This window comes from Drosophila erecta, unplaced genomic scaffold (assembly GCF_003286155.1).
Source record: "Drosophila erecta strain 14021-0224.00,06,07 unplaced genomic scaffold, DereRS2 tig00000092-arrow-pilon, whole genome shotgun sequence".
NCBI lineage: Eukaryota > Metazoa > Arthropoda > Insecta > Diptera > Drosophilidae > Drosophila > Drosophila erecta.
Window position 1 is genome coordinate 13339962 of NW_020825207.1, and position 23330 is coordinate 13363291.

General features: G+C 43.2%; 7 protein-coding genes and 1 long non-coding RNA gene across 19 annotated transcripts in view; 4 read left to right on the forward strand and 4 right to left on the reverse strand.

Annotated features, from left to right (window-relative positions):
• Positions 1-941: 941 nt before the first annotated feature.
• On the forward strand, positions 942-2208 carry LOC6547655 (elongin-C). Its single transcript, XM_001974776.3, has 3 exons — positions 942-1048; positions 1126-1337; positions 1923-2208. The coding sequence occupies exons 2-3, from the start codon at positions 1126-1128 to the stop codon at positions 2062-2064; spliced, it is 354 nt and encodes a 117-aa protein (XP_001974812.1). The 5' UTR covers positions 942-1048; the 3' UTR covers positions 2065-2208.
• A 31-nt stretch (positions 2209-2239) lies between these two features.
• Positions 2240-3155, reverse strand: LOC6547654 (ADP-ribosylation factor-like protein 6). The gene is made up of 4 exons (XM_001974775.3): positions 2902-3155; positions 2709-2840; positions 2525-2653; positions 2240-2457 (listed from the first exon to the last, which is right to left on the reverse strand). The coding sequence occupies exons 1-4, from the start codon at positions 3077-3079 to the stop codon at positions 2291-2293; spliced, it is 606 nt and encodes a 201-aa protein (XP_001974811.1). The 5' UTR covers positions 3080-3155; the 3' UTR covers positions 2240-2290.
• Positions 3156-3245: 90 nt separating this feature from the next.
• Positions 3246-3788, forward strand: LOC113564297. Its single transcript, XR_003407895.1, has 2 exons — positions 3246-3357; positions 3675-3788. It is a non-coding gene; the product is annotated as an uncharacterized LOC113564297 (long non-coding RNA).
• Positions 3738-4965, reverse strand: LOC6547652 (60S ribosomal protein L11). Its single transcript, XM_001974774.3, has 5 exons — positions 4903-4965; positions 4792-4838; positions 4537-4659; positions 4159-4456; positions 3738-3944 (listed from the first exon to the last, which is right to left on the reverse strand). Exons 2-5 carry the CDS (start codon positions 4795-4797, stop codon positions 3817-3819), a joined length of 555 nt encoding a protein of 184 aa, XP_001974810.1. The 5' UTR covers positions 4798-4838; positions 4903-4965; the 3' UTR covers positions 3738-3816.
• A 402-nt stretch (positions 4966-5367) lies between these two features.
• On the reverse strand, positions 5368-9814 carry LOC6547651 (transcription elongation factor SPT5). The gene is made up of 12 exons (XM_001974773.3): positions 9673-9814; positions 8908-9292; positions 8719-8843; positions 8523-8660; positions 8016-8466; positions 7884-7954; positions 7662-7828; positions 7429-7601; positions 7121-7374; positions 6866-7061; positions 6085-6808; positions 5368-6023 (listed from the first exon to the last, which is right to left on the reverse strand). The coding sequence occupies exons 2-12, from the start codon at positions 9274-9276 to the stop codon at positions 5455-5457; spliced, it is 3237 nt and encodes a 1078-aa protein (XP_001974809.1). The 5' UTR covers positions 9277-9292; positions 9673-9814; the 3' UTR covers positions 5368-5454.
• Positions 9815-9967: 153 nt separating this feature from the next.
• Positions 9968-16379, forward strand: LOC6547429 (focal adhesion kinase 1). 3 transcript variants are annotated; one of them, XM_001974772.3, is made up of 16 exons: positions 9968-10058; positions 10625-10720; positions 10784-11486; positions 11546-11655; positions 11716-11951; positions 12015-12516; positions 12579-12711; positions 12775-12907; positions 12970-13114; positions 13170-13374; positions 13434-13573; positions 13630-14681; positions 14884-14973; positions 15030-15484; positions 15539-15649; positions 15716-16379. In XM_001974772.3, exons 2-16 carry the CDS (start codon positions 10672-10674, stop codon positions 16170-16172), a joined length of 4521 nt encoding a protein of 1506 aa, XP_001974808.2. In that variant the 5' UTR covers positions 9968-10058; positions 10625-10671; the 3' UTR covers positions 16173-16379. The 3 variants fall into 3 exon arrangements, with proteins under 3 accessions (XP_001974808.2, XP_015011839.1, XP_026836428.1); XM_015156353.2 differs by having other exon boundaries at positions 9977-10223; XM_026980627.1 differs by having other exon boundaries at positions 9980-10223; positions 13630-13769.
• Positions 16380-16720: 341 nt separating this feature from the next.
• Positions 16721-22164, reverse strand: LOC6547428 (calpain-A). 2 transcript variants are annotated; one of them, XM_015156703.2, is made up of 15 exons: positions 22001-22126; positions 21052-21236; positions 20456-20632; positions 20318-20394; positions 20127-20251; positions 19942-20062; positions 19643-19883; positions 19354-19584; positions 18906-19298; positions 18726-18844; positions 18013-18055; positions 17819-17960; positions 17533-17760; positions 17151-17480; positions 16721-17091 (listed from the first exon to the last, which is right to left on the reverse strand). In XM_015156703.2, the coding sequence occupies exons 2-15, from the start codon at positions 21223-21225 to the stop codon at positions 17006-17008; spliced, it is 2487 nt and encodes an 828-aa protein (XP_015012189.1). In that variant the 5' UTR covers positions 21226-21236; positions 22001-22126; the 3' UTR covers positions 16721-17005. The 2 variants fall into 2 exon arrangements, with proteins under 2 accessions (XP_015012189.1, XP_001974807.2); XM_001974771.3 differs by having other exon boundaries at positions 16724-17091; positions 22093-22164.
• Positions 22165-22289: 125 nt separating this feature from the next.
• Positions 22290-23330, forward strand: part of LOC6547424 (protein hu-li tai shao) — a 28161-nt gene continuing 27120 nt past the window's right edge. For 5 of the 9 annotated variants that reach the window (XM_015156364.2, XM_015156359.2, XM_015156365.2 and 2 more), the window contains exon 1: positions 22297-22400. The gene's annotated coding sequence lies outside the window, so the exon portion shown is untranslated. The other 4 variants (XM_026980198.1, XM_015156358.2, XM_026980197.1 and 1 more) reach the window with 4 other exon arrangements.

A 23330-nucleotide genomic window follows, 5' to 3' on the forward strand; every position in this document is an offset into this window, starting at 1 on the left:
GGTTTTGTATGTCAAGAAAGCCGATTAATGTCTTGGGCATTAGTATTCATGTTAATAAGCTTATGAATGTTGGTTTTGACAAAAGCAAAATATTTCTACATTGTTTTACATTTTCTCAGTGTATTACTTTGTGATATTTATATGAATTCACACTGCAAATTTGTGTTTATTTCATGGTGTTTTCTCTCAGCTGAATACAATAGAAATCTTTTCACCGACTGTGTTTGTTTTGGACATGGGTATGTTTTGATGATTGATAATTTCCTTCGAAGCATTGCTTTATTTATAGACTCTTTTATTTATTGACAATGATTTGCTACCTACCTCAACTTTCGAGCAAATGTTGCAAAAACAGAAGTAGTTTGCCCTTGAAGAGGACATGACATGATATTTTCGACGTAGGAAGTGCGCCTACGTACCATTGTGGTTTAGTCGGCCTTGCATGCAATAAATGTAATAAATATGTATGTATATATTTTATATTAGACTTATCGCTGTAGTTTCCCACACACGATTTCCATGAAGGTGGGTTGTGTCTTTTGTTTTTATTCGAAACTTCAAAATCCACTTTGCATGTGTCATAAATAATGAGTCATGAATCATAACCTTAATTCACTTTAATAAGCATAATTGCTTGGTTGAAAAAACTTTATTAACTCTATTAACTATTTCTGTGGAGCAGAATTGCTTGATGTGCTAATTAGAATAGATTAATAAAATATTAAATGAAAAATAAAACTGAGAGCATGTAAGTAATATAAATTATTTATATATGAAGCTTGGATAAAATTTAATTGTTTCCAAAGATTGTCACCTTATATACTATAATATGGTTTTGATCTTCAAATGAAACATTTTTAATCATTTATATATGCAAAAAAGGCAATAAAAAATAATTTAGAAATAAAATATTTAAAAATCGATTACTTATCGACTGGCAACACTGCGTTGCCAGGGCCACCGAAAACAGTGTGCACAGTGTGTATTGATTGTGTGTGTGTGCGTTTCGTGCGGCCGTGTGTGAGTGTCACTGACTGATATTTGACAAGTAAGATAAAATATAAATAATAGGGCGATATTCGCGACCCGTGCTAATCCCATCAACGATTTGCCGCCCCCCTTAAGATGATAGCAATGGACGAGCAGCGCGGCGACAAGATCTACGGCGGATGCGAGGGTCCGGATGCCATGTACGTGAAGCTGATTTCCTCGGACGGCCACGAATTTGTCGTCAAACGCGAGCACGCTCTCACCTCCGGCACAATCCGGGCGATGTTGTCCGGACCGGGTCAGTTTGCCGAGAACGAGGCCAACGAGGTGCATTTCCGGGAGATACCGTAAGTAGGGTGGCTCCTTCCAGGCCCATGTCCATTTGCTCCGCCGGCTGTGCCTCTCACCTGCACGGCGCCCAGTCATCCCACGTCTGTGTGACCCAATGACCGGCGAGAAATTTGCACAGATGTACGGTACATACGCAATATGTACGCAGTTGCACGGGTGCATGCATGTACATACAGCACACCCAACTAAAGTCCACGGATTACAGATCGCTCGGAATGATTCAAATCTGTCCGCTTTACACGTAATCTCCGGCACAATTACGCGCATTAGATTAGCACACAGTCCGGCATCGATTGCTGCTACTAACAAGCTTGATGGTGGTATTTCAAATGCTAGTCAAACGTTAGCAATTTAAAAAGAATGTTATGTTTATTTGAAATGCATTCTGATTGATATGTACTGAAAAGCATAATTTGTAACAAAATGTAAGCTATATCAACTCCTAAAGTAAACCAACTTATAAATTCAAGTGCTCAAGAATTCGCGTTCTGTTTCTGTCAGTTTATGAGTCGCTGTTAAAGTAGTAGTCCACCGCATCGAAATGGGTTTCTATAACTATTAACACTATTAATTCGTTTCAGATCCCACGTCCTACAAAAGGTCTGCATGTACTTCACCTATAAAGTGCGTTACACCAACAGTTCTACCGAAATACCCGAATTCCCGATCGCTCCAGAGATCGCATTAGAACTCTTGATGGCGGCTAATTTCCTAGACTGCTAAATAATATTGGTTAATTTGAATTTACATTATTTACAAGTGAACGAAGGAGGGCTAGACTGCGTGAAGCGTAATTCGCCCATGTTAATTTGTAATTAACGAGAAGATTGTCCCTGCGAGAAAATAAATTTCTGTTGATTTCCTAAACGATTCGATTTGTAATGCGCTTGCTTTTTCCAAAAACATTGCATTTTATTAAACATCAAGACCAGTGCAGAGCGTCGCAGCTCTATTTGGAGTGCTTGGACCTGGATTTGGCGGCATTTTTGTTGTTCAACATGGCAAAACGCATTTGCTGGATGAGCCATTGGACACCCTCGCCCAGACCCTCGCCGGATATAGCGCTGCTGGAGCAGATGTGCCAGGGCTTATCCTTAATGTTCTCCAATCTGAGCGCTGCATACAGATGATATATCATAAGACACACTCCATTATGAACTTTTAAGTGAGTTAAGACAAGCACCTGCTGCTATTTTCACACTGGATAGCGAGTCCTCCATGTCCATTTTGTTGCCATAGAAGAGGATTGGCACAATTCGGTTGCTCAAGTCCGGATGCTGCAGCACCAGATCCAGCTCATCCTTGACCACCACTGAAATATAAACATTGAGTGATATGCGGGCATTGCTAACTTGTACATCCAATACCGAATCTCATGCGATCGCTGGAGTCAATGACGTATATGATTCCGTGGCAGTTCTTAAATTGGTGCTCCCAAAGATTCCTGTACCGCGTCGCACCGGACATGTCGATTGCCTTTATGGAAACACCCGACATGCCTGCTCCAATGGGATATATAGTCACAATCGATGCTTTGATGATGATTCGATGACCACTTACTGTAAAACTGTTCCACCATGAAGCCAACTGTGGGCACCACAATGGATGTCTGCTCGCTGGACTTTTTGAAGTGATTAATTATCGAGGACTTTCCACTGTTGTTCAGTCCCAGCACTAGAATCGTCATTTTATCCTTTTTAATCTTTATCAAGTCGGCCAAATTGTGCAACATTCCCATTTTACTGGCGGACAGGCATCAATTTTATTTTGTTTACGGCGATTTTCCTGACGTGTTTGGCCCTGCAAAGGACTTTTAATTGCCATGGCAACCCGCTTGGTGTTGGCATCGATTTATTGAAACTTATGGCCACCTTCAACTTTGGCTGCCGCTTCCGATTCGTTCGCCCCCACAAATTTTCAAGTTCACCTAAGGCGTGACTTTGAGTATTGGCTCGGTAAAAAAGCAGGGGGACGGGGGAGGTCACCCATCATGCCCAAGATGGAATAGTTTTGGCCGTAAGTACACCTGCACAGTGAAGGATTTCCCTGCGACATACATTGACATTCAGCTTTTGATTGATCTCTTCTTTAAAGAGTGATTTCGTTGATATGAATTAACTAATAGAAAACCTATTGAAATGACAAAACTCAGTATTTCTTAACTTCCAAGGATTTGCTGCTTTTCATACAAGTTTTTTCATTTAAATGATTTAAACTGCTTGGCTTTTTGATATTCACAAATAGTAAAAGAAATCTTTAATTCCTGTGACTGATGTCTGAATGTCTTCAAACTTAAAACGGGATAAGTAATCCCAGAAATGGTTTCTTTCCAGATAGCTCGAAACAGTGGATAGTGTCAGTAGAAAGTATTGGCGATAAATAATGCTGATCAGAACTACGAGTTTTACGTGTTGACACAAGCCAAGGTTTATTGTAGAATTCTTCTTAAAAAACATGGTTACGGATAGAGCTCCTCTACTTCTTGGTGTTCAAGATGATACCATCGTATTTCTGCTGGAACCACTTCATGGCATCCTCCTTGGTGAGGCGGTGCTGGAAGCCGACAGTGCCGGACTTGCGCTTCCTGTGGTTCACGTTGTAGCCTGTAAGATAAACCAGAGTAGCGGGTAAGTAATCTACTTGATGGCAATCCAGGAGACGCTGTCGAAATTGTACCGTGTGGCCTCGCATGGAATGAGGCAAGGCCAACTGAGCACATCTTCTTTGCTATGCGCACATTCACTGAGCATCAGAGCCTCGATTGGCAGAGATACCTAATTAAGTGCACGATTGGGAACGGAGGAGACAGATGCTTACCAGGACGGCCGAGGACGACGTAGAAGTCCAGACCATAGATACCGATGGAGGGATCGTACTTGATGCCCAGATCGATGTGTTCCTGGATGCCGAAACCGAAGTTGCCGGTGGAGGAGAAGTTCTCCCGACGCAGCTCGTACTCGCGCACCTTCAGGCCACGCTCCAAGATCTCCTCGGCCTTGGCGCCGCGCACCGTGCAGTGGACAGCGATCTTCTCGTTACGGCGAATACCGAACGAACGCACCGTGTAGCGGGCCTTGGAGAACACTGGCTGCTGACCAGTCAGCTGCTCCAGCACCTGTTTGCATGGTAGACGGGGTTACGGAGTACTCCAGTTAGCCAGCGGTCATGGTTTTTCTGCGTCTTGGTCTATCTTACCTTGGCGGCACGGGTCAGCCTGTCACCGGACTCGCCCACGCAGATGTTCAGGCAGAGCTTGCGGATGTGCAGATCCCTCATCGGGTTCTTCGCGGGATCGCGCTTGATCTTCTTGGTAACAGCCTGCAAAAACAATCAAGGAAACGCGTCACTTCTTGTGGTTCCATCGTAAACACACCACAGCGTACAAATTTTGCATGGCAAAAATATGGTTGAAAATATGTCGATGCGTGCATCGCTTGTGGGTCAACCTACCGCCATTGTGGTATGTAGGAGTGAAAGCTGCTCACAGGTATCCCTCGCTGCAAATAGACGGTTTAAAAGTGGTTAAATAAAAACATCGGCAAAAAAACGCGGAGCACTCACCGGAAACTTGTAAGAAAAGAAGGAAAGGTTAGTGTGGCCGCACTGAAGCGCACGAATGGGCCTAAAAAACGCTCGACACGTGCTGTTGTCGTGCTGTTATCGGACTATCGTGCTGTTGTGCGCACGCTGTTCCATCACTAGCGGTTAACATAGCAAATGGTAAATAAATGGGGTATTCCACATAATGTTAAGCGCTGAATCTGAAACACTTTAGTCTTCTTTTGGACAATGAACAATAAATGTGGCAGATCATTGGGTTTATTTTATTGCGCAAACACTTAAAAGAAAGCATATTTAATTATTTTGAGATTTAAAGTAGCTTGATTTGTAATATGATTGTCTTTGAGCGCAAAATGCAAAAACCGAATTTTAAAACTAACTCCATTATACATTAAAGCCAAAATACTAAACAGCGCATTAGGGATATACATTGAAAAACTTGAAGTAAACGTCCATAATAGTGTATTTGGATTATTCATTTAAGTAATAAAGTATATTTCATCGAAGAGTTCGTCAACTTTGAAGTGTGTAGTATCAATCCGTGTGTAGAGCTTAGTCGATGGACTTCATCTTGCAGAGGTGGTTAACCGGTATCATCTTGACCTCGTCGTTTATCTTGCACACGAGCACATCGCCCTCCTGCTTGGACAGCACTCTGCCCACGGACTCGCGCTCTTCGCCGTAGATGACCTTGAATTCGTCGCCACTGTTTGGTGGCACTGGCGCCAAGTGCTCGCTGACAATGGACACACTGCGATCCTCCTGGCGCAGGAATACGGAGCACACACCGTTCGAAACGGTGCGGATGATGCCCGTTTGCCCAACGAGATCGGTGTCGTCGTGCGTGTGAATGCGGACTTCAATGTCCGTGGTGCACCAGTCGCCCATCGAGGAGTCCAGACTGGCTCCAGGTGTCTGGGGATTGTACGGCGACTGCGGTATGCCACCCGGAGTATTCGGTGAGTAAGTCGATGGCGACGGAGTGTTCATGTAGCCAACAGGATACGGCGACGGAGCAGGGCTGGGGCTGGGATTGAATGGGCTGTAGCTCCTGTCCGATCCGTACAGAGTGCCAGGAGTTTGCGGGGCAAACTGGGAAGTCATCTGGTAGCCAGGGGTACCTTAAAGATTGGATAGCGTTACAATCTGTTGTAAGGAACAATACGTTAAATAAGTACTTACTTGGATTGTAGCCAGGGCTGGGGCTGGGCTCCTCAAGGGAGTAATCGAAATCGTTGTTCCTGGCTGGGGTTGTGTTTGCCGTAGGATCCCAAGCGCCATGGCGAGGTGTCATGCTGCCATCGTGCGATGGTGTCATTGTGCCATAAGGAGTACGAGTATCCGTATCCCAGTTGGGCGTTTGGCTTCCCACCAACGGCGTTTTCGATCCGGCAGCGGTATAACTGGGAGTCTGTGCTCCGTAGCCGGGAGTGCGAGCTGGGGTGCGTCCATATGTGGAGACGCTGCCCTCCTTTCCGGTGACTCCCACAATGGCAATATGATTCCGGTCCACCGAAATCGTTTGGCATGAGGTATGTAGTTCCACACGAGCCGTGCTCTCAGTGGCATCCTTCACAATTCCCACGGAGCCCTTGTAGGGTCCTCCACTGATCTTAATGGTTTTACCCAAGATCTCGCGATCACGGGTAACTCGGAAGCCACCTCGTCCACCCCGTGCGCCACCACGAGCTCCACGACCACCGGATGGATGCATCGGCGATTGAATGCGCGGCGACATGAAACCCAAGCCACCCAGAGTGCCCGCATTATTAACGTTCGTCTTGCTGCCTCCAGCCAACTGCAAATGCCTGGTCTTGCACACAAATATTCCACCGTTCTCCGTGTACATGCGGCAGTGCAGAAAGGCCAAACTGCGGTACAAATGCTTGATCTCGCCGGAGCGTCCCTGAAAGAAGAATTGCTTATAAAAAGGCTCCAAATTGGCGAGCATCAAGTGACTTACTGCATGGGGTCCCTCCATCACCTTGACAATATCACGACGGCGAATCTGGTTCTGATCGGCATCCAGAGCCACAGTATTGCGGTTCTCCCGTCGCTTGTGCAATGCAGTTGGCTTGCATTCGATGCACTTACCGTTCATGCCCAAGACATGGAAATTCTCCCGCTCCAATCGCACAATGACGCCCACATTCTGGGAGCTGTTATGATAGAATTCTAATAAGGTCTGGTCCACAGGTCATTACATTCTTAAACTTACTCCAGTTGCACCAAATCACCCCACTGGAACTGGCCGAGACAGTCGACACCTGTGGCCACATCCGAGCACAGTTGCAAGTCCCTTGGCAGCACCTCCAACTCGTGATTGGTTAGATCGGAGACGAGCACCACTCTTGTAGGCTCAACGCGAATAATGAGGCCAGTTTCGCCTTCGTAACGACCAGCCAACACCCTGGCGTGATCTCCTGTCTTGAAGTATTTGCGCAACTCAATCGCTTTGAAAATCAAAGGATCCTGTAAAAATCACACGTTTAATTACTTGATTTCTTTGTCTTTTGCAATACCAACCTTCAGATCTTGATGTTTAGGCATAACAGTAATCATAGTGCCGTCAATAGCCACAATCTTGGCCTGCAAGTTTTCTAAATCTCCCACGCAGACTTCAACGTTGTCGCCCATTGAGAATGAGTGAGCCGAAGTGGGATCATCCTTCACAGTGCCCATAATTTCCAAGTTGACCTCTACATAGGTAAATTTCCAAGTTAATATGACCACCAGTAGCTAAAATTTCTATATTTTACCTTCTGGAGATTCTTCAAAGCGTTCTAGCTCGGCTAGAGTGGGCTTTACACCGTCCGAGAGAATGGCCGACATGGTGAAGTTCTTATAGAGGAATCCCTTGCGCGAATACCGATTTCCCTCGAAGAGCAGGAAATCGCCATCTGAGTGTACTTCACCTCCAATTGCCCTAAACAAAAACTCGATTAGATCTTGAGTGAATGCAATCTGATGGAAATACGTACCTTACTGCCTCTGGATCAAAAGTTTTGGCTGCCGGGCGACGTTTTTTCTTGCGCTTGCTATCGTCGCTCTCCTATTGAATAGTAAATGTTTGGATCTTAATACCATGTAATAAATGTCTATGATCGCCTTACCGTTGCTGTTGTTCTTAAAGCCCCTCGCATTCGTGTGTAGTCAATGCGAGGAAGCAACTTAAGATGTACTTGGTTCTGGGCCAAATCCACGTAGTCCACCTGTGCGATGTCGTCCTTGTAGAGGCCGCGCTTCAGGCGCACCCATTGCTTCACTTTAAGGCCAACCTGCTCCTTGACCACCTTAAGCACATCCGTCATCTCCTTGATGGGCACCATTTCCTGCTTCCATTTGCCCATCCGAAGATTACCAACGTTGTCTATACAAGTTTTAACATGGGTCTGCTTGTAGGCCTCCAGATAAATGTATCCCTTGACGCCCTCCGGTGCGATAATAGATTTGATTTGCAATGGATCATCTGTGTTCAGGTAGGTCAAGAACTTTCGCATTAGAAGAAGTGCAGTGGCCTTCTCCTCTCCTATCCGACATTTCACCATCCACAAATTCGGATCTCTGTGCGGAGTACATAGAATATAATGGGTTTCGCTTGGAAAGATTTGGAAACTCACTTGATGCCGGGCAATAAAGTTTGTTGGGTAATTTCGTCTGACATCTCTTCACCGCCATCTCCGAAGTGGCGTTTTGCAATGGACTCATCAGCGTACTTCTTACGGAGGTACTCCTCTAGCTCGTCCTCCTTTTGGGAGCTAGAGTATGGGAAACCGATAAGATTGAGACCGGGTAATTTTCTAAGCTTTTACTTACTCCCAAAGGTTTGTGCCTCGTCGTCGAATTTCAATGTCCCTGGCCGTGGGACCCAGCTCATCAATCTCGTTGCCCACGATGCCAATCTCATTGGCACCCTCTTCCCACTCGTCATCTTCATCGACCTATAGGCAGAGAATGATCATAGTTATAGATGGGGAAATAATTGTAGGTGCTATATAGACTTACTTCATCGTCTACTTCGGCCTCATCAATGATGAAGCCACCAAAACGCTCCTTCTTTTTCTTCTTTCTTGGGTGATCGTCGTTCTCCTCCTCATCGTACTCCTCGGAATCGATGTCCTCGCCTGGCGGCTCCTCCTCCTCCTCGCCGGATTCATCGCTCTTGCCGCGATTGTCACGTCTCTGTGGAGACTCAGAGCCGGATCTAGAGTGGGATTGAGAGCGGGATCTGGACCTGGAAACAGACCGAGATCCCCTGGAACCGGATCTAGAACGCGACCTTGACTTGGATCGGGCACTGCGTTGCGACTTGTTGGAAATTGATCCATCCTCGGAGCCGCTATCCGACATATTACTGACTTCCGAGTCCGACATTATGGTCTATGTGAGTCTGAAAGAAAAGCAACAAAATTTGATAACAATCCATATGATATGGTAACAATGCAATGGAGCAGCCCGCCAATTTTGATATGCAGGTGCTCTTGCGGACAAACATATGTAAGTACGAATAAATAAACTTGATCGGATGGGTTCTTTTCGTTTTTCCATTGTTATATAGATGATAGTGGTTAGAATGCAATATAATTTATGTAAATCTACAAAATCATCGCACATAAATTTTTTTCTCGTAAAACACGAAATTTGTAAACGTGTGCGAGTGCAACGACGTACAAACACAGTGGTTTTCATATATCCAACTACTATTGCCAATATATAATAGGGTATAAACCTTTTATACTTGCAGTGAAAGTGTAACAAGCCAGTACTTACTATATTCTTTATGTTTTATTATATTTTTCTTAGCAAATTGTGCAAAAGCAACAAAAATTTTACTCCTTACCACGCTAGTGGTGGCACTTCCGTAAATATGCTGTTATCGATTGCTTGCCATAGAAGACTTAATACCAAATCCCTCTTTGGGTTCCCTCACTGGTTCCGCCAAACTAACGTTTGTTCAAAAAATCGAATTTAAATTATTAAAAGTAAGCAGTATAAAACATTTACAAATTTAAAATTTACAAAAATTTCAAATTATTTGCAACTAACCCCACAGACGATGTGAACTGATCCAGTGAACCGGTTCCAAATCGGGAACAGCCCAGCTGGCCTATTATCAGCATAAGGATTCGGTCACACTGGCTAATACGGAGAAATAAGTAATCATATTTTTAAAAATAACCATTACTGGCTGATAAAAGCCAGCGGGCAAGCACACTCTGCATAACTTGAATCGACAATGTGGCGCTGAAGTGAAAACATCGCGAGGTTCACCGTGCAATTCATTTAGTAACCATATCAACCCCACACATCTGGCGCAGACTGTATGTATAAACAGATGCACATACGGGGATGTGCATGTGTGTGGCCACTACCACACACCGTATTTCCATAAACCGAGAGTTTGGCAATAACGAATCTCTCGCTTTCCCGACCAGATTAAAGAATTCGGTTATATAGCCCGCCGCCGATCGACGGCCGTAACTCTGGTGTCGGCAGAGAGTGGGCGTGCAAGTGGGTTTCTCAGGGCAGTAAGGTGTGGTTCCACAACACCATAAAGCAGACGAAAGCGAAAAAAAAACCAAAACCGAAAAAAAACACAACTGGGTGGTGGGAAAGTCTCTCTTCTCTTCCACCTGTGAAGATTCTCAAGAAGTCCGCCAGTTAGCTAGCTATTGTGTCATGCAATCGATATCCGCCGTAACATATGCTTCTGGTATCTCAGGTTGAAACCTCTATCCGGAATCGCCCACTGTGCGGTAACTGTGGACCATGAACACCGCGGGAGCCACCAGTCAACCGCCGCCCACCAAAAATGAGAGTGAGTTATGCACTTGCCCACTGCCCCACATAAAACTAAATAGTATCGTATTTTGCTCGCCAGCACACTCCGAGGAGTACCTCATCCACGTGCATATGCCGAACAAGAGCTTTAAGGCTGTTCGGTTTAATGTGAAGGAGACCGTTTTCCATGTGATCCGGCGCACCGTCGAGGATCTGGGCACGGATGGAAGGACGCCGAGCATCCAGCGGTATGCCTGCCGCATGCTCAACATGATCACCAAGGAGGTGATCTGGCTGGCCAGGAGCACTTCGATGCAGAAGGTCCTCTCGCATATCCTGACGCCCGGTTGCTCCAACGTTGACTGCCCCAACAACCAGGCGGAGTTGGATGAGGTTCTATTGGAGCACGGCCGAAGGATTACCGACAACAGGGTTTGGCGTGTGGAGCTTAGAGTGCGCTACGTGCCAAATAATATTCAGGAGCTCTTCGAGGAGGACAAGGCCACATGCTTCTATTACTTTAATCAGGTGAAAGAGGACTTTATCCAAGCCAATGTCACATCCATCGACACTGAAGTGGCGGTGCAACTGTGCTGTCTGGGTATTCGTCATTATTTCAAGAACATCACCGTGAAAGCACCTGACAAAAAGCAGCACATTGACTACATTGAAAAGGAAATCGGATTTAAAAGTTTTCTTCCTCAATCTGTGATAGCCACATCAAAGCCAAAGAATCTTAAGAAACTGATCCAAGTCGGTTACAAAAAGGTCTACAATTACAATGACATTGAGTACTTGACGCGGTGGGCATTCCTAAAGTCTAAAGTCACGTGTCCCGATTATATTTCGTTTCTTGTTACAGGTTCTTTGATCTTCTGAAGAATATTTATTTAACGAACTTTGAGCAGTTCGCGGTAACACTGAGCTCGTCGTGGAATATTTCTGGAATTCTACACGTCGGTCCCCACATTGGTAATTATTTCACAGGTATGCAATAAAATACCTTGATCAAAACATATTCCGTATTTCCAGGAATCTCTTACCAGACCCATCCTCAGGCCAGCTTGAAGAACGTGGCTCAGTTTAAAGACGTGGTCTCCATTAAAACGTGCACTTTACCAAAGGAAAAACTTTTAAAGTCTGGCGAGAATACCACAGAACCAGAGCTTCAGAACTTTAATTGCAACTGCCAAAAGATTAAAACCCAAATTAAAATATCAGCATTAAACAAAGTGGAAGATTTGGTTATAACGTGCAATGGTATTAATGTGAGTTTGCAGTTTGGAATTATCTTTATTTCATATTTTAGCGCTTATTTTGGTAATTTTCAGACCGCTGAGAGTATTGCCGACCTAATTGACGGTTACTGCAGGCTGTTATCAAAAGACCTAGAGTTCACAATTTGGCATCGAGAGACAAACGCGTCGAATGAAGATAGCGCAAAAGCATTGCCCAATGATGCCACGCTGGGGTCGAATAAATCAAATTCAAGTCAGGGAAAACCGATTCTGACCGATGATTATGCCGAGATTGGATTATTGGAGGGCGAGGGCGAGGGCGACTACTCTACGCCCACCGTTCGGAATTATGAGTTGGACAGAGCCCTTATTACGCCGAGCGCAAAAATTGGTGTGGGACAGTTTGGTGATGTATATGTAGGCACGTATACGCTTCCGAAATTGGGCAAGGGAAAGAACTCAGCAGGAAATGGGAAAAATAGCAGTAGTGACCAAAGAAACGCCGATGCAAGGCCAGATGTTATTCAAGTGGCAATAAAGACATGTAAAGCTAACGATGATCCCGAAAAAACTGAAAACTTTCTTGCCGAAGCCTGTAAGTCTTACATATAACGTTTAATTTGAACGAATTTTCCTAAGACTCAACTTAATTTTCAGATATAATGCAAAAATTCGATCATCCCCATATTATTCGCTTAATTGGCATTTGCAGCGTAATGCCCATTTGGATAGTCATGGAATTGGCCAAATTGGGTGAACTGCGTGCCTACTTAAAGACAAACAGCGAAAGGTGATACTGAAGCATAATAATTAATTCGATTTTAATAACCCAATCGTTGTCCATTTCGATTAGATTAAGCCACGGTACGCTACTAAAGTATTGCTATCAGTTATCAACTGCTCTCAGTTATTTGGAATCCAAAAAGTTTGTTCACCGAGATATTGCGGCGCGTAATGTACTTGTCAGCTCACCCACATGTGTTAAGGTAATATTTAATGCACATTTGCTCTATGACTGAGATTTACTAAGTTGATTCTAAACTTGCAGTTGGCTGATTTTGGATTATCACGTTGGGTTTCCGATCAGTCGTATTATCACTCAACACCCACAGTTGCACTTCCCATAAAATGGATGTCCCCCGAGTCAATAAATTTTAGAAGATTTACCACTGCTAGTGATGTTTGGATGTTTGGTAAGTGAGATATGTTGTTAATAATGTACTATTGATTATCCTGTAATTATATTAGGTGTCTGTATCTGGGAAATACTCATGCTCGGTGTAAAGCCTTTCCAAGGCGTCAAGAACAGCGATGTTATACTAAAGCTTGAAAACGGGGAGCGTCTGCAATTGCCTCCCAACTGCCCGCCTAGGTTGTATTCGTTAATGTCCCAATGCTGGGCATACGAGCCACTTAAACGACCAAATTTCAAGCGGATCAAGGAAACTCTGCAGTAAGTTAACTTAAAATCAAGTGTATGCCTGATAAAACAATATATTTTATATTTCTTAGGGAAATTCTTAGTGAAGACAGCAATAATTCATCAGAGACACTGAAGCGGGAGCAACGAAAAGTGGCTTCCATGTCCTGGATCGGCAGTGATGACATCGACATTCCGCCATCAAAACCTTTGAGGGTGATGCACGATCCTGGTAGTTATTACTTTTTATTTAAGCCTTCATAAATATTTTAATGATTTATTTTGCAGACATTACTGGTTTAATGCCTGAAACAACGGGGCTACCTCAGACTTATATTATTGCACAAAATCCCGTGGTGCTGGCCAAGCTGATGATGGAGAACCAAAAACGAATCATAAATCCAGCGGCGTACACCACACCAGCATCGGTATTTAATACTCTAGCTGTAGGATTAGATGACACCAATCCGAATGTTTCGCTTAAGACTACTAAGCTTCCAGCAGCAGATTTGTTAAAACTTGACCCCATCGCAGAATCCGAAAGGATTAGGTTCCAATTTTCAGCTAATAGCAGCGCTAGTCAAATGGCTAACCCTCTTACTGCATCTGCTAATCCCCATGAGTCCCCTAATTCACACCAGGCAGGAATGTTTACGGGTAGTTTGCCTTCAAAGAGTAGCTTCGTCGTTTGTCCACCCCAAACAGAGGAACACCCGCCAGCCGAAAACATTTCTAACCCGTCTGTGTCCAAGGTATCCGGATATAGCCTATATGGAAGCCTAGAGAGGCACCCACCACCACCAGCAAAAGCCATGCACTCAAAAGGTGGCAGCCTGGAACGCCACCAGTCATTGATGTCAGCTCAAAATCTAATTTTCTACAATACAAAGCCGCCACCAAACTGCACGAATACTGCAGAGCGATCGAGGAGCATGGAGCGGAACACTTACTTCCATGCCTATCGCCAACAGATGAAAACCTCTATGGAATGCGATGCTCTTCCCGAGGAGATTTACGACTTTGGGGGCATCGGACTCAAGACCTGTGTGTCTGCCAGGCAGCAACCCAAGTTCAGCCCAATGGTTAATGTGCGCCCAACTGAACTGGGGCAAGTTCAAAACACAGATTGCATGGTATTACAGCCGAATATTCCTGTATGCGGCGCAATAGATTCCTTTGGAGTTATATCCCCACACAACTTGGACGAAAGTCTTAGACATCAGAGAGAAATGGAGCGACAGTGGATGGCTTCGGGACCACAGAGTATCACAGTTGGATCTAACATTTCTGAAGGAGCTGCTTGCCTGGCCACATTGCAAGCTGAAGCTATAGGAAATCAGGTTTGGCCTATTGGACACGTTGGCAGCCAAGCTTTGCATATCCTTTTTATTTCCCTGCGATTTTGTTTCTTTTATACTAAACAGCATTACAACTATATTTATAATTAGTAGCATTTTTAAGTTAGCTTTGATTTGTTTAAGTTTTAGTTCAGTTATTCGTGGAACCTTTGAGCTGAGAGTAACTCATCCTTTTAATTTTCAGGGCATACACAATGTTTTGGGCGAAAAACTTCGACAACAGCAAAAGGATAGCAACAGCGATAGCGAATGGTTAATTCAGGAAGAATTGCTGGTGAGTAACAAAGAAACACTCTTAAAAAAGTATCTTTGTCATCGTACCATTTTCAGCGGCAGAGATCCTGCTCAATACCTCAAGGATCGATCAATGATCATCAGGCACAAATGTTTAAGCTTGACTTCATGTCAGCCGGTCCTTCTAGTTTACCGGACTGCTCGAACTCCAGTTCTCGACCTATGACACCAAATGCTAATCTCTCTTCATTGAAGTCAAACCACTCATCGGCAGATCATTTGTCCAGCTTGACAGCTGCTGAAGAACAGATGGGCCCAAATGCACGAAACCTAGGCAGTGCGGCTTCAAGTCGACCACTAAACCGCGCAGATGATGAAGTTTATTGCGCCACTACACTCGTGGTCAAATCAATAATGGCGCTGTCACAAGGCGTGGAGAAGGCCAATACCGAGGGTTATTTGGAACTGGTAAAGAATGTGGGCGTCAAGTTGAGAAACTTGCTAACATCGGTGGACAAAATATCTGTAATTTTTCCAGCACAGGCCCTCAAGTAAGCGAGTTTGTTGTTTATAAAGTTGCTTCATTTCACGCTATGTGTTTATAGGGAAGTGCAAATGGCACATCAAGTACTTTCAAAAGACATGCATGAATTGGTCTCAGCGATGCGATTGGCCCAGCAATATAGCGACACAACGCTGGATTGTGAATATCGCAAGTAAGTGCTAACGCGAACGTAACTAATTTTGATATTCAAGAATACTGATTCTGATTTCGATTGAAGGAGTATGCTGTCTGCTGCCCACGTTCTGGCTATGGACGCCAAAAACCTGTTTGATGTCGTCGATTCGATTCGTCAACGTTATCAGCATCTATTCCCGCCATCCGCCACAAAAGAACCTAGTTGTTCATCAAGTTTTGAGTCAACTTCTGGCTCTATTGTCACAGAGCCGGTTAATGACCTTGGTGGATATATCAAGACGAGCACATCGGGAGATTTGCTTCAAAACACGGGAATATATGACAATGATCTGCACCATAGCTTCAACTCGCAATTGCAGTTACAAAACCCAAAAGCCACCATCGACTTAAGCGGCGGTGGCAGTCTGCAGAGAGGAATGAGCCTTGGCCTGGACACCACGAGGTCGACAAATGAACCCTTGCGAATTGTGGAGGAGACCCTCGGCAGCCCGGGTGAACATATGTACTGCAATACGTCCGCCTTGCACGGCCACGCGTAATTCTAAAAGCTTGTGTTTTTCTTTGCGAGATAGATATTAACCTAACGACCTAACTACTGTACATACTTAATATGCATATATATATCAGAATATGTATATCAGTCGAACTATTCAGCGGATAATTCGCTTATCTACGTACGGAATATACATAGCTTTGAACATACTTACTCACTAAAGTTTGACGAGACCCCAACTCGGCCGGCCGCATTCTCACATCGTCATGTAGTCAAAATAATTTAAGAAACAAAGACACGTTTTTGAATGAAGATGGCTAGTAATAGTAATTTATAGATAATCTACTCAATCTAATACAACTAAAAATTAAATTCATCATAATTTCGGGTGTGTTTTAAGACATTTATATTGTGATTTATAGTTTACCATTATAGGCTTTACTCGAAGCTAATTATTTGGTGCAAGGTTCAATCACAAAAAATAAACAGATTAACTAAACAAAAAGCGTCGTTTTTTTTAGATGTTCATTCCATCCAATGTTTGCTAGAACATATTCTAATCATCCCAATAAATAAAGAACATCGCGGAAAACATGTGGTCTGGAATTCTTTAATAAGTTAACATCGGCTCAAGTTACAACTTTATGTCTTCAAATGCAAATGTAATAAATCTTTTTATTGGGTCAACAAGTCATTAAATTCGGTGACAACACTTATCGTCATGCAAACAATGACGTGATTATACAGTTGGATGAAATCTTTTTCGGAAGTGTAGTTCGTTTTGTACTATATAAAGAAAATATTGTAGATATCCATTAAGAGATTCCATGTAAATGTTTGTTCGAGTTGAATTGCTAGCTTAGATATAAAACCGCCCCTTTACGAATATATTGTGCGCTCTATCCACTCCTCCAAAGTAAAGGTGGCTGTTTCATTCTTCTCGGTGTCGTGCTCCTTGAATATATCTATGAAAAACGTTTACAATAGAATTGGCACTTCTTCAAATTAGGACCATTAACATTACCAATATATGTCTTGATTTTAACAGCGCACATGATGAAATCATCGAAGGCTATTTTGCCATCACGTGAGCCATATCGATGGCCCAAAACATTAAGAACTCGATTGTTTAGATGATAGCCAGCAGAGTTGAGAGCCTCCCGCAGCTGGAATCCAGATACCCTGCCCGAATTCTCCACATCATAGACCTTAAAGATGGCCTTCCATTTGGCGATTTCCGACAGCAAAGTCTCGAACTCTTCGAATCCCAGCTTGCCCGACTTATCAGCATCTAACATGGCAACCATGGAGCGACAAACATCCTTGGAAAAGCCATGTGTCTCATCCACAATTGCTGTAAAGACTTGCTTGTATTTTATTTTATTTTAAAAATGGTATCATCTTACCATTTGCTGTTACAGGACCCCCATCCGACGGATTGTCCCCTATCAGCCTCTTGTTCGACTGATCATTCATGCCCAACTGCTCCTCGAACGGCGTGCCCTTCAAAAATGGTCCGCAAATCAAGGACAAAAGTCCACAAGCGCCACCTCCATCTTCGCCAGGACCAGCAGCCTGAGTCTCGAAGGCCATGTTATTGGAGAAGCGGTTGAAAACCACTGGTTTGGGTAAATCTGAAAGGAAATCATTTTTTGAATCACCATTTGGATCGTATTTCATATCCAGCCTCACCGTCCCTCATCGAATGGTCCAAAATGCGTTTCAATTCCATCCAGTCAACCTCCATGTCCTTGCCGGCAATGCTGTCGAACAAGCGTCGCAAACCCTCCTTTTGGGGATCAATGGGCTTGGGTGTTGGGAATCCGGGCGTTATCTTTAAGGCGAGAGTTATGATTATGCGATCCCATTAGCCACAGTTAACTTACCGGATCGGCATGGCCGCCATAACCCACATGATCATCATTCTCTCTAGATGGGAGTGAGAAGCGAAATGATTGATATTGAAGTGAATGGAACACAATTCGTTTATAGAGAAACAAATGGAATACAATACTATGTACAATACAAGGATTTTTAATGGCCTAATGAGTGTTGATAAGCAGATATTCAACATGAACTAAATTTTGTGGGCCCATTTGCAAATGTATTTTGTTGTGGGAGTTTCCTTTATTTTTACTTTAATAAATATATTGTTACATGACAAAAATACAATTTAAACGAGGGTTAAAAGTAAACAGAAAAATTTAACTTTGTTATTAGATTTAACTATGTTGCTACCACCCTTCTGATTTTACTGATAAAATAAGGAAATGAATCTTAATCAGTTCTTAAAATGAAACAGACAGACAGACATTACTTTTTAATTTATGTAGAAGAAATATATTTTGAGCATCAGAAATACTGCAGGCGTTAATCTCAGGGGTAAATATATATTAGGACTGATAAAAGGGCATAACCAACTTATCTGTTAGGAATGTGTAGAGGGTAAAAAACAAATCTAGTTAAATATTTACTAGCACTAGAGATTAAAGAATACTATAGTCACATACCACATATTGCACTTTAGAAGCTTTTAGTTATAGAAACCCCTCATTATTTCTAATATACAAACTCATTATCATTGTCTACATGTACGCACTCCATGTTATTTTGAGTTTCTGAGAACACTCGAATGAGGAACTCTCCCTCCTCGTTAGGATCGAAAGTTGAAGGCACAATAAGGTAGTGACCAGGAGGCAATTTGAAGCGAGCACACACCTAATAAAAACGCAAATGTTAAGGGATTGAAAGCATATCTTGAATATATCCGTATACGTACTTCGCGGGTGTTGATAAAGTGCGGCGATCGTCCCACGGAAGACTTGTATCTGAAAAAGTTCAGACCCTGCGGACGGTTCTCCAGTTCGCGATCGTTAAGGCTGTAGATTGCGAAACCAATGGTCAGGCATTCCATTCCCATATTGCGCTTCGATCTGCGGTTCTTTTGCATTAAGGCCACAATGACGGTGCACTGTCCCTCTTCGTCTTCCTCATCGGGATCGACCAGCGTGATAATGTACTGGGGGTTGTGCCAGAAAGTATCCAGGAAATTGCGGCAGCCACCAGCTGTAACACCGGGTGTCCATTCTCCCTCATACATGGACATCTCCCACTTTCGCTTGCCACTGTTCTGTTGGTCCTCAGTCAGTGAGTCCGGCGACAAATTGCAGATCTGCATAAAATCATGTGTTATAGTATATTTTACCAATAAGTTTTGATCGTCCTACCTCCACGCGATCGAAGTGGTTAAGGAAATCTTGGAAGGACATCCAGAACTCTCCATCTCTGTCGAATGTTAGTCCAATCTCCGCCTTCTGTTCCTCGGGTATATAGCGCCATTCCGGAGAGCTATCACTCCATGGTCCATTCCACTCGGCCTCATTGCCCCAAGGATTGCGCATTCTTATCATGGGGATCTTTCCCTGACGATTTGGCGTTACGATGTCAATAAGGCAAACCTGTTGACATAAGTTATATCAATTAAAAGTTATAATTATAAAAAGTTTGCTTACAAACCTTGGTTATGGAGTAAGCGTGTCCACGAATTAAGCCCTGAGGAGTTTCCGCCTCTGTGACATTTGGATCTGGCTCAATCGAGCAGCCCATCATGGAATTGCGTTCAGCTGCTTTTTGCAGAATGGTGAATAGATTGCCGGGAGCTTCTTTCAAATCGTACCACTCGGATACGCCGCCTGTAAAGTCCTCCATAGCCTCGCAAGTGCTGCCTCCCTTCAGTGCCTCGTAGGATCCATGAAGTCTAGAAAACACATAAATACATAAGTGGGCCGAAAAGTTGTGAAATAATGTAGTCCTACTTGGCATAAGCCTTCTCCAGCAGCGCGCTCCAGAACTCATTCTTCTCCGTGGAGTGCATGTACATCAGCTCACCATTATACGTGGGCAAACGGTCATCAATGATGACATCAACCCATTTACCTGGAAACATTAAAAATAAAATTGTAGGAAAAGGATGAAGAGTGCAGTTTAATAAATAACTTACCATACTGCCAAAAGCGGAAGTGGAAGATGCCAGCATAATTCTCCTCGAAACTTTGTTCCGCTGGAATTACCCGGAAGAAAAGATTGGATTCCTGAGTTAAATTGGCGGTGGCTGCCAAGAGCCAACTGTAATGGGTTCGAATTTATTTGAAATTGTTATACAAGTTGTGCAAAGATAGATTTTATTCTTACCAGTCACCAAGCTCGCCTTGCTGAACATCAAATCGTGAGTAGCCCTCAACAAAGAACTGGGGATTCTCGGCGATTTCCTTTAGAGAAAAAGCAATTATACCTTTAATAACAGGCAATACGATCGTATCAAAAACTTACATGAGGTCGCAGCCATTCGATGTGACGATCTGGACGTCGGGAAAACTGAAGGGACTCGTTCGAAGCCGGGAAAAGTGGGTCTTCGAAAAGGGAACCGCTGGCCAGGCAGCTGTTCAATATGGTCTCATAGTCCTGCACCTCCGAATAGGGTCCCAGGTTGGAGCTCTTCTCTCCCAGCTAAAAAATACGTGCTATTAGTGATATAAATCTAACTAAATTGAAGTACTTGAGTAATGGTATTTTGTATGTACACGACAAAGTTGTGTAATGGAGTTGAGTTGTAGAAACGATGATGCGTTTTACACTTTACATGCGAAAGAAAAACAACACAAGGACAACACAGTACGACACTTTGGCAGCGCATTATCCTTGGAAGGGAATTATGCCAATGCCATAAGGATGACGGGAGTAGGTACTTACGTTCCCATAGTACAAGGTACTACTACTTTGAGATTGCAATGGTTGCTAATGAGTGGAATGTATATGTATTTGTTAACATGCATATGTAGATTAATGGATTGTTTTCAATGTTCGTTTTTTAGTATAGTCCATGTAACTAACTACATAAGTGATGAATGCCCGGTGGGTCAACTTACAACTCTCATATTCTTGATGCTGGGCAGAACCCTTTTGGTGTCGGCCTCCTTCTTGATGAAGATCTCGTTGATCACCGATCCGACCACATCCTTGGCCGCTCCCATGGCAGCCTCTCCAGCTGCATTGAGGAACTCCTGTCCCGCTTGCCTCAAGAATCCCCTCAAGTCGTCCATCGTGCAGTTATCTGCAAATATACATACATAGTTTAATGTCAGTTAGCAATGCAAGGTGCCGCCTAAGATTAAAAACCCATTAATATATATTTATTGTTCAAACATTTGATGTCTAGTTAGCAACGTCAAATATTTATATCGCCCATATTTACTTGTTTTTCCTCGCGGTGGCATTAAAAGCACACCCAGAGATATAAATATGGTTTAACGAGCATTACAAAAGCGTTAGTATTCCCAGTGTGACTGGAAGTCTGGCTAAATGAAATTACTTTAATTCACGCAAACGGAAATTATACTTTGGAGACAAGAATTTCTCGGTTCGCACCCAAATATAATTCAAATGTTTCTACATATACAATGCTGTATTTATACATATATAATCTTATATATGCTATACTGTGTGACATCATTCAGAAGCATGAGATTCTCTAGTGACTCAAAGGGTGTGCGCCGTTCGGGAGATTGGGCTTCGTTTCTGATCCATATTAAGCCGGGATATTGACATTGACCAAAGTACTGCACATATAGGGTATATTTGTGTGACATTCGTAAATTGGCCTTTAATTGGGGCACAATATGCTAGTTTGGCCCCATCTGTTATTGTATTGGCGAACATTGGTAATTCCACGGCGAAACCCAAACAGGTTTGGTAATTAATGCATTCTCCAGGCCTGGCTCATTCCCGTGACCACCACATTTTTCGTAAAGAATAGAGGATTCGCCATAGGCACTTCACATTTCTAATATTAAATGGTTTCCCATTGCCCCAATGGACCTTGATTGGCCGAGAGAACGTTTTCCGAATTGAATCACGCACTTTCACTCCCCAAAATCACAACACAACAATAAAGTAACGGAACTGCGTACCTTCACCAGACGGAGATATTTACTCACTACAAATATTTATATCTGTAGCCTAACACCTGACTGCTATCGAATGTTTTGGTATTTTTATCGAAGCATTTCGCCGGTATTTCTATTTCTACCCTATCCCTTTTTCTATATAAATACATCGATAAAATCTTTAATATTGGTACAAGAAAATATCGATATAATATCGATATATATATATATTCCCTTAGGTTTGCCCATCTCTACGAAATCCGTAGTACGAAATATCGAAAACGAAACACATCACGCGGGCGAAATTTCGTGAAATTCAGCATTTACAAATTGTAAGCAGTGGTTTCATTGAACCCATCAACAAATTAGTGGGCTTCTAAAATTATTGATATACTTTATTAAACGAAATGAGAAAAAAAAAGGCGAATAAACCCGTACAGCATATTGTCCATCGATTTTTTCACGGCATTGCCGGTGACGAGAATGCGACGCCGTTGATACACACACACGCACGGACACGAATGTGTGTATATGGCGCGACGCTTGTGTGCGAAAGTGTATTCGTATAAATAATATGACATAATCGACGTGTGCGGCTTAATTGACATAGTTATTGTGCGAAGAATACCTAAAAGTGCGAAGAGAGCGCCCAAAAAGGCGTTTTTTGTTTGTGGTCAAGGTGGCAAAAAGGACTTGCACCGCTATTTTCCCCTGCGCTTTGCTCCAAATATTCATTCCTTCCCACACTCTCTCTCTCTCGCACACACACACACAAGCGTGTATATTTGGGCGTTGCAGGATGAAACTCTCTTTCTCTCTCCCACTTTCCTTCGCTCTCTTTTCGTATTCTCTTGAACACATTTTTGCGCAATTTGAGTGATTTGCAAGGCAAAGTGATGCTTTTTTAATTGTTTACCAAATTTAGTTAACCCCGTTTGGAAGCCAGTTTGTCTGGAAGTTACTTCAGTTTAGTTGTTTTCAACATCTCCACTTGACGTTGCCTAACACTGAAGCCGAGAATTCTCCGTCTCTGTCCGTGCGCAGTTCTCTTTTGCGCTTCATTCGTGCTCTGCCCGTCGGACGTGTCCGTACGATTTTGGATTAAGTTCTCGTAGGCAATTCAATTTGAATAAATATTATTTGCTGCGGTGCAACTAAAATTTAATTTAATGAATTAATAGTGCTAAGTGCCGTTAGCAGCGGCCATTTTGAAATAATATATTACCAGTTATTCGGTGTAGTGCAAGAAGCCCAAAGCAACA

Bases quoted from the DNA above. Each gene is read 5' to 3' on its own strand.
- LOC6547655 (XM_001974776.3), top strand. From the start codon at position 1,126: ATGATAGCAATGGACGAGCAGCGCGGCGACAAGATCTACGGCGGATGC. The intron at 1,338-1,922 runs GTAAGTAGGGTG...AATTCGTTTCAG, and splicing joins GTGCATTTCCGGGAGATACC to ATCCCACGTCCTACAAAAGG.
- LOC6547654 (XM_001974775.3), bottom strand. From the start codon at position 3,079: ATGGGAATGTTGCACAATTTGGCCGACTTGATAAAGATTAAAAAGGAT. The intron at 2,841-2,901 runs GTAAGTGGTCAT...CCATTGGAGCAG, and splicing joins CATGGTGGAACAGTTTTACA to GCATGTCGGGTGTTTCCATA. The intron at 2,654-2,708 runs GTATTGGATGTA...TTTATATTTCAG, and splicing joins CAGCGATCGCATGAGATTCG to TGGTGGTCAAGGATGAGCTG.
- LOC6547652 (XM_001974774.3), bottom strand. The intron at 4,457-4,536 runs GTAAGATAGACC...CCATGCAAACAG, and splicing joins GGCTGACCCGTGCCGCCAAG to GTGCTGGAGCAGCTGACTGG. The intron at 3,945-4,158 runs GTAAGCATCTGT...TTTATCTTACAG, and splicing joins CGTCGTCCTCGGCCGTCCTG to GCTACAACGTGAACCACAGG.
- LOC6547651 (XM_001974773.3), bottom strand. From the start codon at position 9,276: ATGTCGGACTCGGAAGTCAGTAATATGTCGGATAGCGGCTCCGAGGAT. The intron at 8,661-8,718 runs GTAAGTAAAAGC...CCCATACTCTAG, and splicing joins CGAGGCACAAACCTTTGGGA to CTCCCAAAAGGAGGACGAGC. The intron at 7,602-7,661 runs GTAAAATATAGA...TTACCTATGTAG, and splicing joins CTTTGAAGAATCTCCAGAAG to AGGTCAACTTGGAAATTATG.
- LOC6547429 (XM_001974772.3), top strand. From the start codon at position 10,672: ATGAACACCGCGGGAGCCACCAGTCAACCGCCGCCCACCAAAAATGAG. The intron at 11,952-12,014 runs GTGAGTTTGCAG...GGTAATTTTCAG, and splicing joins TAACGTGCAATGGTATTAAT to ACCGCTGAGAGTATTGCCGA. The intron at 13,375-13,433 runs GTAAGTTAACTT...TATATTTCTTAG, and splicing joins CGGATCAAGGAAACTCTGCA to GGAAATTCTTAGTGAAGACA.
- LOC6547428 (XM_015156703.2), bottom strand. From the start codon at position 21,225: ATGGACGACTTGAGGGGATTCTTGAGGCAAGCGGGACAGGAGTTCCTC. The intron at 17,961-18,012 runs GTAAGTTAACTG...CTCGCCTTAAAG, and splicing joins ATGGCGGCCATGCCGATCCG to ATAACGCCCGGATTCCCAAC. The intron at 17,481-17,532 runs GTAAGATGATAC...AAGTCTTTACAG, and splicing joins GGGTCCTGTAACAGCAAATG to CAATTGTGGATGAGACACAT.